General features: G+C 35.0%; 1 protein-coding gene across 7 annotated transcripts in view; it reads left to right on the top strand.

Moving 5' to 3' along the window:
• CEP128 (centrosomal protein 128) overlaps positions 1–12,754 on the top strand; it is a 137,160-nt gene that overhangs the window by 29,801 nt on the left and 94,605 nt on the right. For all 7 annotated transcript variants that reach the window (XR_015702264.1, XM_087747440.1, XM_087747436.1 and 4 more), the window contains exons 9-12: positions 4,296–4,382; positions 5,897–5,971; positions 6,481–6,613; positions 8,339–8,499. Coding sequence is in view for 6 of the 7 variants with exons in the window: in XM_087747440.1 (XP_087603566.1) it covers positions 4,296–4,382; positions 5,897–5,971; positions 6,481–6,613; positions 8,339–8,499 (456 nt within the window). In the remaining variant the exon portion in view is untranslated. The remainder of the gene's footprint in view (positions 1–4,295; positions 4,383–5,896; positions 5,972–6,480; positions 6,614–8,338; positions 8,500–12,754) is intronic.

Here is a 12,754-nt window from a genome sequence, read left to right as displayed (position 1 = left end):
GGCTTTACTAATTTCTGTGCTTGGCTTCCTGGATTTTGGTGAAATGAATCCGTGTGTTCATGCTTTGCATGCTTTAGGTGAACAGAATCATCTTTATAGAACATTTTGAACCTGCTGACTGTGGCAAAGCAATGACTATAGTTATATCTTAAGCTAATAACTTGGATAGGCCAGAAAGCATTTTTTTCCTTTGTGCAACTGGATACTTCGATTCTGTTTGCCTGCCACTGCACATACCGTGAAGTGCAAGAGGCTGGTGGACTTTCAACAGAGAGTGGGGTAGACTGACAGTCAAAAGCGTTATGGAAAATTCTTTTTTGCATGTCTTCATCTCTGATCTTTTTAGACAAACATAAACTTGATCTGTGCTCTGAGCCATCTGGATGTTTTAATGCATCATTGATGCTTGCCCCTTGGCTCTGTGCTATGCCACCTGTGGCTAATGGTTTCTGTTTTGATTGTAGTTTGAATCTGACTCTGTCTTGGAACATGAGCTAGTCTCATACATATTTGTCACTGAAATATCTAGGCAGTCTGTCTTTAAATGCCTGGCTGGTATGTCTAGGTGACATACTCAAACCCATACTAGCTGCTAAATGTAGCAAGTTAGGGAAAGAATTTTCCTTCAGGTTAGGATGTGGTACATTTTTGCCTTATTTTAAAATATAGCATGGGGTTGGTCTGCTTGTGTGTTTCTGCTAGTATGATTATAATTCACTGATCAGTCTCACTTTGAAAGAGCAAATTTCAGTTTGTGGTCTTTTTATTTAAAAAAACAAAACCAAACAAAACCCAAACCCTAAGAAAAGTTAGTAGGCTTAAATTGCAGTAAAAGTTATGATTTGCTATTGGAAGATTTCATAAGTTGGAAAGATTGAGAACTGTTGTTACGGAAGCCTCCGCATAGTTTTCTCCACATATAAGAAAAAAAATGTCTGTCTAGCAGGGAGTAAATTATTTATCTACTTCAAGTTTTGGGGTCCGATATACTGTATATGGACGAGGTACGCTGAGCTGGGGTGTACCAGGTATGTTAATATTCTAATACTATCTTATGCTAGTGAGCTCTTTAAAAAGACCTGTAAGAATTGCTCTACTGGGTCAAATCAAAAGTTCATCTAGCCTGTCAGGGACAAGAGCCTGTTTCTGACCACGTAGGCAGGCCGTGTAATGTCTGGCTGGTCCATCCTGAAACCATGCTGTGAAGACCTCTTTAGATGGAAGTTCTCTGTTTCTTTGTGGCCTCCCGCATGCATGCCCCTTCCAAGGCCTCATCAACCTCCTTGTCAGCCTCCCCCTGGCCAACCTGGACATTAACGCTTTCAAGAGGAGGATCTAGAATTAGTGGAATCCTAATGACTGTAGGCCTGTTCCCGTTCCTTGGTGCTTCAGCACTGCCAGGCAGAACTCTCCTGGGCAGCATCTGCCTGCTGCTTGGGAGCCATCAGGGAGGAGCATGTGTTGGAAGCACTGTCCTCAGCATCCCCTTCCTAGTTCCCATTTTTGACCATTTGACTCCCCCAACCCCTTCTTTGGAGACAACAAATGAAATCAAAGAATCAGCTGGATCTCTAAATGGGAGGGTTTTTTTTTTTCTTTAGCCCTTCCTTTCCCAAGAGAAACCTTACATAGAGAAACCTTTAATGGAAAAAAAACAAGAGTGGCACAAAACAGTGAGAGAAAATTATTTGAAAAGGAGTACAAGAAGAAGGGAAAACAGAATTAACTTTTACCTATGTAGTTTCTGAATTGTCAGTAACAGCTGATGCTTGTCTGGCTGTGGATGACCAGATGTTTCCATTTCTTAATGACATTTTGATTCGTTAACTGATTGCCTACCTAGCACCTACTGGAAAAATGCATGTTTCGCAGCTGAAGCAGTGCACATGTGCTATGTTTAATTTACTGTAACATCACATTCTTTTTGTGATATTTTTCTTAAAGATGAAATTATTATGGGCTATTTTTACAATATACAGAAAATAAAACTGAACATCATATTTGTAGTATCAGTGATAGGAAAGTCTGCCTTTTTATTTGAAGTTATTGCTATTTAGTAGCCTAAATATCATTCAGTGATCCTGATAAGTTGGAATGGCATAGTAATTTCTGTGGTTTCTTCTGGGAATTAGGATGTACTACTGATGCAGAGACATACTTTTTGCCTTCAGTAAGGAAATCTTTGACAATTTTCCTAGTATTTCTAATTCCAGCCCAGCTTTAACATTTTCCTTATGATGCTGACGTCTCTAGCAAACTCTGCAAATGAAGACATGCATTTTTGGTCCTATATTAATCATTAATTTAGTGTCAAAAATAAGGCTGGCATACAGTTGACTGTATATAGCAAAGCTTCTAATTTTGCTAGTGAAAATGAAGCTCAACTGCAGTTAGTACACATCATATATCTCTAGTAGACTGTTCTGAACTGGTACTTTGTCATAGAAAAAACAACCAACCAACCAAAAAATTCGTGCAATAATGGCATTAGCTGAAGTGCTGATTGATTGTTTTGTTTTGTTTTTTTGTTTGTTTGTTTTGTTCATGTAGGTTTTTGGGAGTTCTCCCTAGAGTCTTTCTGAGTAAAATGGGAGTGTGTCAGGTCTGTGTGCAGTGTTGAGTTTTATAGTTGACTGGAATGACAGATTTGAATCTGTACTGAACACTTAGAGAAATATCTTAAATATGTTACAGTCTTACAGTATCTAATTATGAATCGGTAAGATTAAAAGTGTAATTCTTTATGTAGCATGATATTTTCAGTAGCATAGTTATGATAAATATCTTCCACAATCTCAGTTTTTAGTGTAAACTGTTCAAAGAGGAGAGTTTGGACAACTATACTGAAACCCTTATGTTTCCTGAGGTGAGGATATAAGACTGAGATAAGTATATAAATCCATTTATTTTCTCCACAAAGCTACTTTTAAAAGCAAAATTTCTAAAGCTGGATGCCTGACTTCACTGAGGTTGATTAATATCTTGCCTTCTATTTTCTAACCGTGAAATCATTCCCCAGTATAAAGTGAAGAGAAAGTGTTCAAAACCTGAATGAAATTTCACTAATTATAGGGGCAAATTTCAGGGATATTTGTTTAAGGAGATATTCCTTTAAAATGTAAAATACAAATGCTGCTCAGGAAGAACAGACTGGGAAAAAGACGTTTCTTTCTGGACAGGCTATGTCTTTCTGTTGTTCTGTTTATTTTTGGCAACTAAGGGTGGAAGGAACAGATGTACTTATACTTCTTGATATTGGACGAAAGCAAAAGGTGTATGCTAAGGTCTCTGATTTGTGGCTAGTGTGAAAAATACTTGGTTGTGTTGTGCAGCAAAGAAACAAGATTTATTAAAACAGTTACTCAAATTCACAGCAAATTCTGTCAGTATGGCTAGTGATCTCTCTCAGCTGGTGTTTCTAAGTGATATTTAAGATGAGCCAATGACATTGTTATGACTTGAGGTATCCAAACTTGGGTTATGTATGTTGCAAATTGTATGTGTCATTAATGTCTGTGATGCCTAGTGCATTCCTTTGCCAGTGTTTGGCTATGTTGTGCAAATAGTGTTGGTTTGCAGAGGGAAAAGATTTTGAAATTGATATTCAAGGCAATTTTATTTTTGTAAGATGCTTTAGAAAATGTACGTGGTTTTAGATGCTTCAGTTTGAGGAGGGGACAGGAAAATTCCCCATGGATTTCCCCCCCCCCCCCCCCCAAAGTAGGGCACATCAATGTCAGTAATTTTTGATCAGGAAAGTTTCAGCTTATTCTGTCTTAATACTGCAATTCTAAGCATCTGTCCAGATTCAGATAAAAATAACTTTTTCCTTTTTTTGGCTTCCAACACAACCTTATGGTAGTGTTTTTGTTACTACAGTGTATTGTATTTCATATCATGCATATTTTATATTAGAGAATATACTCTTTTTATCTGATATGTTCACAGCTTATCTGTAGGGGATCTCTTGAGCTTCTTAGACCTTCATCTCAAAGTGTTTGGGGTCAGCCTTGAGCGTCTGGAGCTCTATACATTGGAAGGATGTTAGTGCTAGTTTTGACTTTGTATTTGGCCCTGTTCTGTGCATGGATGTGTTTATGTATCCATAGACTTATATTTATTTTTTCATAATAATATACATTGGCTCCACATGGAAATATTAGACATAGACAGAAAGCATTTGTCTAGATCTTCTTTCTTAATTTATCAGCAGATTCTTTCATATGAACAGACTTACAAAGAAGACTTCTGTAACTTTTATAATGAAGTTCACATTATAATTTTCCCCATTAAAGGCTTTGAGGAAGCAAGATGCTAAAGCAGATGAAACAGAAGAACTCATGAAAAATAAACTTGTGAAATATGAAAGTGAAAAGAACCAAGTAAGACTTAATTTTCTCCTTTCTTGTTTGGTTTTAAATAAGTGTATAGTGTCATATGTTACAGTATATGCTTCCTTTTTCAGAGAAACCAGCAGGATAAAACTTTCTCTACTCTTTAAGATAGCAAGGGTTTTTTTTGCATCAGAGGCACTGTGAATATATCTATGCTGAACTTCTGTCTTTCCTTCAAAGCTCTTTAGTTATAGTGTGTTACTTCTAACAACTCTTCCATCCTGCCAGGCAGACAAGTTTATAATTTGGGGATTATCCTTGATTTCTTTCTCTGATTTGTCTCTGAATTTATACATAATTTGCTGTTGCTTATTTGCAGCAGCTCAAAGATGCAGCTCTTCTTCATCCCTGCAACTAATGCATGCTAGTTATTTTGCACTGTGGTTATTATTAATTACTCTTACTGAACTATCTGTTGCCATATTGCTCTCTTCCTGTTCATAGAAAACAAGAGTCCTTATATTTCTGTTCTGGCAGGATGCTAGAACCAAAGTACACTTTTTCTAGATTTTTTTTTTCTCTTACATAGAGTTTAGCATTTTTGTCAATATTTTCAAAGTTATACCCATTTATGCTAAACCACTTATGTAGTGTTTTATGTTATGTTACTCTCTTCATTCCATTAATGCTGGTCCTGTTTACTTTGCCCCTTTGCCAGCCTCTCAACGTCCTCTTTGAGATTGCTATCTCTGCAATAACAATTTCCGCAGTCAAAAACTATATTTATTTCTATGTGGATCTTTGTGATCTTTGAACTATTTATGGTAGAAGTAAAAAAATATTTTGTATCTTCTGTTTTCTGGGTTTTTTTCCTAAATGGTTTTCAGTTTCCTGACTATTTTTGATTAAAAATTTTTAAATTCCCTTAATATTATATTTTTAGGAAAAATTCTAATTGTAAGAAATTCTGGGCACTTCAATTTTTCAGTCATCTTGTTTCCAGAATAATTCAAATACATCTTTTTGCATAACACAGAAAAAGCACAGAATTTACCAATTACCAGTTCTACTAATGCATGTCATCTTTAATACTGTTATGAATAAACTATGTAACAAAGGTGACTTCAAATGTTAAGTCATGGTTAATTTTAATTTGAATTTGGAAGTATGTTTCAAATCCAGAGACAATGTTTTTGAAACTTTTAAAAAAAGTTTATCTTCCTTTCTTTTACTTTTATCCCAGTAAAAATTTGCTTTCATGCTTTTTTGTTTTGGATTATATATACCACTTTGTATCTTCATGTGATGTAGAATATTGTACAAAAATTATAGACTGTAAGTTAAATTCTCCTTATGTAATTTAAATAAATATAGCAGGGATTTAGTACAAATGAAAGTTTGCTTTAAAATTTTTGACAAACAAAAATAGTGTGTATATTATGCCTTGTTTTAAATAGATGCTTATATCAATTAATTTGTGCCAGAATTAAGCAGTTAAAATACACTTTTGTACTATGATGCATACATTGCTTTTCTTTCTTCATTATCTTCTGTAATGAAAGCTTGAGCAGGAATTGGAGCAGTCCCGGAAAAAGTTGAATGAATCAGAAGGAAGTAGAGAAGCTCTTTTGCATCAGGTAACTGCTTTGGTGTGGTGAAAATCCTAAAGTTTTCATATTAGACTCTGTCTGAGTCTTTTTGCTAATCTTCCTATCTCATACTCTGATAACATTGTTTTGGGAAGGAAAAATGTAAAAAACCTGTATATTTCTTAAGAATAAGTACATTTTATTTTTGACTAGTAGTTAAATACAATACCTTGCTTATTAAACTTGTATAGATACTTTCACTAGCAATGTAAAAAGGCAGTTGCAACATATAAAATGGTAGCATTTTGTTTAGTCTAGAGAAATTAGTGCTTATCCATGGTCAACATAACAAATTAAAATGTTTAATTTTGAATAATCACTTTGTGGCCTATAATTAGGAAGTTCGGGTTTTTTTGTTTGCCATCTGCAGTACTCTTGAGATTTCTTTATAAATATTACTTGTGTGTAGTCATTTTTGGTTTTTGTAGCATTTAATAAAAGTACGCTGTTTCATTCTGTTTTTCATTAAACATTTGATACTTGTACATGCATTTTAGATTGAGGATCTTCGTTCCCAACTTTTGAGAGCAGAAGAAGACCGCATAGAGCTGCAACATCAAATTTCACATGTTGCTATGCACCGCCAGAACTACCAGGATGTACAAGATGATGACAGGAGAATTAGAACAGGTACAACTCTCAAATTTTGCACTAGAGGCCTGAAAATTAGTTAATTAGCCTGGACATTAATTCTGTCTGAGTTTCAGTCTAATTCTACTGTTTCAACAAAAACAGCCATTTAACTCCTCAGCTTTAAGTTAGTAAGTACTGGCACCTGAATATTAACAAATAAATAGCAATGAGAGTTAAAATTTAGGCTAAAATACCATGATTTGCATGATTAAAACAAATGAAGATTATTACAGACAATTTCAGCAAAGTGGATAGTGTTTTTTACAGAAGAAAAATGTTTGAAATATTTTTGAATAATAATTTTTCAGCAATTTTACATTTCAGTCCATTTGCAGTTTAAATTCTGCCATCTTGAAAATCATGACAAAAGTCATTTATGTAGCTGGTTAATAACACTGAATTTCTGACAGAATTTCTAAGGCCTACAATACATTCCAGAGAGGTTAAGAAAATTTTCCAGTATGATGCAGTTAGGGCTTCTGTTTGCAGTACGTTAGAATTTTAGAGATGGAACAATTATATTTAGAAGAAAAATATTTTAAACAATTTCAAGATGTAATTGCATATTAAATTACCACTTTAGCAAGGTCTTCACTACATTGTTAGTTATCTATCTATATTTAAACTTTTCAAACATAATCAAAAAGGCATTAGAGAAAGTCTTTATCTTTCTCCTTATTAACATACAAATATATTACTCAAAATAATAGAGGAATAGTGACTCCAAGTCCAGCATCTCTGTGAATGTTTAATTGGTTTGGTTAATGACTTCTTTTTATATTTTCATACTTCAGCTACTGAATTATCTTGGTTATTAAAATAGGACTCTGACTCCCGGTTTTACAAATCTCATACAGAGCACTGGAAAATGGCTAGATTTTGTACGTGGCTTAGCTTCAGAAATGTAACACAAAATAGTCATTTTTATAGTTTTTCTCCGGTCATGTTAATGTATCTGCTTAAAAGTGAATTTATTTGAAACAATATGCCTTTCATGTTAACAAAAGTGTATTGTAATTTTTCCATTTGCTTTATAATTATAAATCAAAACTGTTGTAAAAATATGAAGAAGGAAAAAAAAATATGTATTGGAGCTATTAAGATATACACATATTTATATAATTTATGCAGTTGTGTTTCTCCTTACTGTGTTATTTCCGTTTCTTCAAAAAAGCATGGGAAGAATACAAAAAGAGATTTTCTTTGCATCTAGTAGTTGTTTATGACTAAAGACGTTTGAACTTCTTGAGGAAATTTACAGCTTACTCTCATCAAGAACTTCTATTGTAGTTGTAGGATTCAGGCATAAAATTCACAGATAGTGTGACTTCCAAATCAGGAGGTTTTACTCTGGTGTGATAAAATCCTGGCCTTGAAGTTTGTGGCCAAGTTTTGTTTACACCAGAATTTGCCCATTGTTTCTTCTGTCCTATTTTATCATTGTTTTTTTTTGTTTTGTTTTGTTTTTTTGGGGGGTGAGAGGGGAAAGAAGGGAAAACCCCCATAAAATGGATAGATAAACAGAAATAACTGTCTCATTCAGTAAAAGGTTATGATATAGGTATAGCCATTTTTTACAGATAATTTGATCAAAATAAATAGTTGTAGAATAGTCTCAAGTAGAGAAGAAAATTGCCAAAAGAGAAATGAGGGGGGAAAAAAAAAATTACCACAACTTGGTGTTTCTACTGGTCCTATTGTTCTGTTCTCACTATTTTATAGTAGCTGAGAGATACGAGGGAGAGAAGCAAGAATTGGAGAAACATATTTTAGAGCTTAAAACAAAGCTGAGTCATAATGCTGTAATGTCAGAGGTAGAAGACCTAAAGAGATGCATAGAGCGTAAGGACAAGGAGAAAGCACAGCTTGTAATGCACATACAGGTAAGTTGTTTTTTTGTTGTGTTTGTTTTTTTTTTTTTTAATAATTTCCCATATGTTCAAGGTACGTGATGTGCCAGATCAGGGAGTAACCTTTAAGAGTAACTGTCATGCTCTTCGTAGTTTATTCTATAAATAACTTTGAAAGGTGATCATCTGAGTTTGCAGAGGTTTTTCTCTCCCATCTTGTTAATAAACCAAAAAAAGCATTTGCTGTTGCCCATGAATTCATGGTTTGGATCACTTCTCTGTCCCATGTGCAAAGAAAAAGTGATCTGATTTTATCAGCAGTTATCATTAATAATGGTTTCTGGAATTACTTTTATAAGTCAGTATTTACTTCCTTATTGCCCATTCCATCATGCTTCAGAACTAAAGTTTGACTTTAAACAAACTGGGATACCTTGTTCTGTGAGAGAGTGCAGTAGAGTAACAAAAATAGATCATAACTGATCTTTTTTTAGCAATTAGATGCACTCTAATAATATAATAATTATATTAATAAGTATTAGCATTCTTTTTTATGGTAAACATATACTATTTAAAGTGATTCTCTGTGAAAAGAATAACAGCAGTCTCTGACACTGGAATTTTAGTTAGAAGACTTATCTTGAACCTGAAATGAGATTTAAGGAGGCAGTAGCATTTTTATTTAAGACAGGAGATTTCTGTACGTTTGGATCCTGTCTAGATTTGTCATTGGTAGTAAGATCCCTGAAGATTAACTGTTTCCTAGTAAGATCCCTGAAGATTAACTGTTTTCTAGTGTCTTTCATGACTGTCAGGAGAACGAGGATATCTTCAAAATGCTATGTGGGGCTTCAGTAGTCAAGTACTTAACATTTATTGTACTTGTTTCAGGGCATTCAGTAAGCCAGGGATTTTGTATTTTGTGTTTATTTTTCTAATGAAGGTACTTTTCTTTGAAATGGTGTTGCATCACTTTGGAAGTTCAAAAGCAGGAAATTTTTATGTCTTTTCATAGATTTACAGGACTATACTGTTCCGTTTACTTCTGCTGTTTTCCCTTGTCAACTTCTGTGCCAATTTAAATCAAACTAATACATCAAATTACATTTGGAAAAAATTCAAGTCTCAAAATAAGTTCCTACATGCTTTGTGAAAACTGGTCTTTGAACAGGTTTAAAAAGACCTAGAGTGCTCCTATAGAAGATAAGGCAAGCAGAACTCATTTGCTGATGCCCATCGGCATTTGTGTTCTAGCTGGCCAATACAACTCCAGACTAACCTGAAACATGCTGGTTTTTTGTTTTGTGGGGCCTGAGGAATTCCAGTTACTTTGGTGGCAGGAGTTAATGGGATAAAAACCCATAGAAAACAATTTTTTTTAAACTTCTGCTTGTAGAACAAGCTTTCTTGAGCATCAGAATGATGTTCTAATTCTAATTTCCTGCTCTGTGAAAATACTGATGGAAGACTGCTCAGGCGGGGTCACTGTCATTGCTCTGAGTTAGAAATCTTTGACTTCCCTGATTATCTCAAAAGAAAATACTTTGTACTTCTTATCTGCTTCCCACTGCCATTCTCCTACAGAGGCAGTAACAGGAAAATAACTAGTGTGTTTTTCTTTTAATGAGACATCAAGGAATGCAAGGATGTGAATTTCTAAACTTATGTACTAACAAAGCATTTTGTCAAGCCTGTTCTAACAGCTGCTTCTATCAGATAGTCTGATTCCCAGTTGGAAGTGACCAGTCATGTTTGACTTGAGTGTAATTTGTCTCTGGTTAGTGGGAAGGATGTAGATGCACTTGCCTCTGGTGTACATGTGATATTAGAAATTTCTTTTGATTTATATAAATGTCATTGTTTTCAATAAATTATGTGTGTTGTACATTTAGTCCCTGACAGTTGCCATAAACTCACAATATGATGTAAAATGGAGAGGATGAAAAAGATTATAATCACATTCTTAAACTCATGTTTAGAAGTTAGTTCAATCTAAATTAATTTTTAAATTTAATAGAGAAAATTTTTATTTCAGTTGCTGTATTTTACCTGAGGATGTTTCTGTAAGACCTTGCAAATGTATGCAACTATCTTAAATATGTTTTTCTGCATGAAATGATATAGATAGAGGGCTGTTATGGCTGACTATTATGGCTAAGAAATAAACAAAGTACACAAATTATAAAGATGCAATACCCTAGTTTCTCCATAAGCGTTTTTAGACACTTATGCCTGTGAAATTGTTTGATTTACTAATTACTTCTCATTTTAATTAGGTCAAAGTAGTCTTACAGTATCGTCCAGTAGAGTGTAACAGCAGACAGTCAGTTTGTTAAAATATTTCAAATTTTATGAGGGAAAGATATTGATTTGTTTATTTAAGATTAGAATTTCTTCAGTCATATAAGTCTTTCAGTCTTATGAAGATTGATGAAGATCTTATCTTCATTAAAATTCATTTTATGGCTTTTTCATCCTCTAAAGATGAAACTTAGCCAATTATTTTCATTCTATGAGCCAATTAAGATCTCTGAAAATCAATAAGTAATACGTTTCTAAATTTAAAGAGATATTCTTACAAAATAAGAGAAATCAATACCTTTGCAGACCAGCCTGTATCACCATGTCAATGGAGTTCAAATGCTGAAATAGTGCTACAGATAGATTTAAAATGTAAGGTGCTGTTCACTTTGATAAAGTTTCTATCTAAAATCACATGTCAGCCTGGGCGGGGGGGAAGGTGTTTTAGCTGTATCTTATATTTACATGAACCATTACCTGTCAGAATGAGTAGCACTTCAAGTGCTGGAAAAATATGGAGAAGGCATCACTTTAAGAAATTTATTTTGTGCAATATATCTTTTACTGAATGAGTACACCTCTTGACTGATTGAATGTATACATCTTTGATTATTCAATTCGCAGAATTTGTGCTTGCATGAAAAATCTAAACCTTCTGGATTAATGGTTCTTGATGGCTAGATACAATATGATTAGCAAGAGATGCAGATCAGATTGTGAGGAATAAATTAATATTTGTGCTCCTCATTCAGGAAAAATTAGTAAGAGAAATAATTAGGTGCATGATTTGGATAGCATCATTGAAAACAGTATCGATGACAAGCAGTATGATAACATAGCATTAGAATCTGGTGACTGCACTGCTGACAGGCAGGACAGAAAAAAGAGAAGAGGAAGAAAAATACATATAGATCTACTTTAGGTGACTAATGTAATTAGTGTGGTGAAGTGAAACGTGGCTTCCCGTATTATCACTATGGAATGTTTGCACATAACTGTGATACAAGGCATTAGTTCTGTAAATTGTAGCAAATGAGTGATCCTCACTTGCATTTTAAATGTTCATAAAAGTTTTAAGGAAAGTTGCATTGAATACAGTGTTGTGTTTTCTATACCTAGAATGTATTTTGTTTTGCAGTTTGTGGTGATTTCATTTTTAAATTAGCTGTTGAAAATGCAGGCCAAAAGTATTATATGTGTAGTCAAGCTAGGCACTAGAAGTCCAAACTACACGAGTCACCAGAATGGTAGCAGTCACATGTTTAGTGCCTGTTGTCCTGATCCAGTGTTGGGGGAGGTTTCGATACGATCCTAAGGACGAGATTAAGACGGAAACGATGTCAGATGCTGTACAGCCCTTTCAACTTTATTCTCTCAAACAACGGGACAGCGACAGGACAGAGAGGAGGAGGAAGGGGAGAGTCAGGATGCCTAACCAAGCAGAGGAGGAGATGCGATAAGGATAGCTACCACCACCATCGATCCAGCGATGTTACGTGGGTTCACGCCCCGTGCGGGCAGGTAGCCGTTGTTCTCAGAGGAAAAGGGAGGAGCGAGGGCCAGCCAGCAGCCCCCAGGGAGGAGCATGCAGCCCTTTTATAGGGGGGTTCGTCCATGCGCAGTGCCCATTTTCGTACATGCGGTACATGTTGTCCGTGCTACACGTGGTGGTATCCTTTCCTGCCAACTCGCGTGCAAGCACAGTTTGGTCCGGCAACTCCTCCAAAAACGGGGTGTCGAGGTCAGGAAGTGCGGGGGGTGATTCAACAGTGATGTTGAGACAGAGTCCAAAGCAGTCCCTTACACCTGTGGTGATTAGTTTACACTTCAGATAAATAACTAGGCTCTAACTGGAAAATGTTGGCCTCTTTCTCTGCCTGCAATTTCTTATGGAAGTTGAAAGCTAGATTACATATTGGGATGTTGGATATGTAGAAAACTAGATGCACAACTGTTTTGCTTGGGGCAAATGTTGCATCTGGTTTTG

This window comes from Nipponia nippon, unplaced genomic scaffold (genome assembly GCF_047370975.1).
Source record: "Nipponia nippon isolate SJK-2023a ecotype South Korea unplaced genomic scaffold, ASM4737097v1 scaffold_11, whole genome shotgun sequence".
Taxonomy (NCBI): domain Eukaryota; kingdom Metazoa; phylum Chordata; class Aves; order Pelecaniformes; family Threskiornithidae; genus Nipponia; species Nipponia nippon.
Note: the sequence above shows the minus strand (reverse complement) of the source record. Positions and strands in the feature narration are given on the sequence as shown.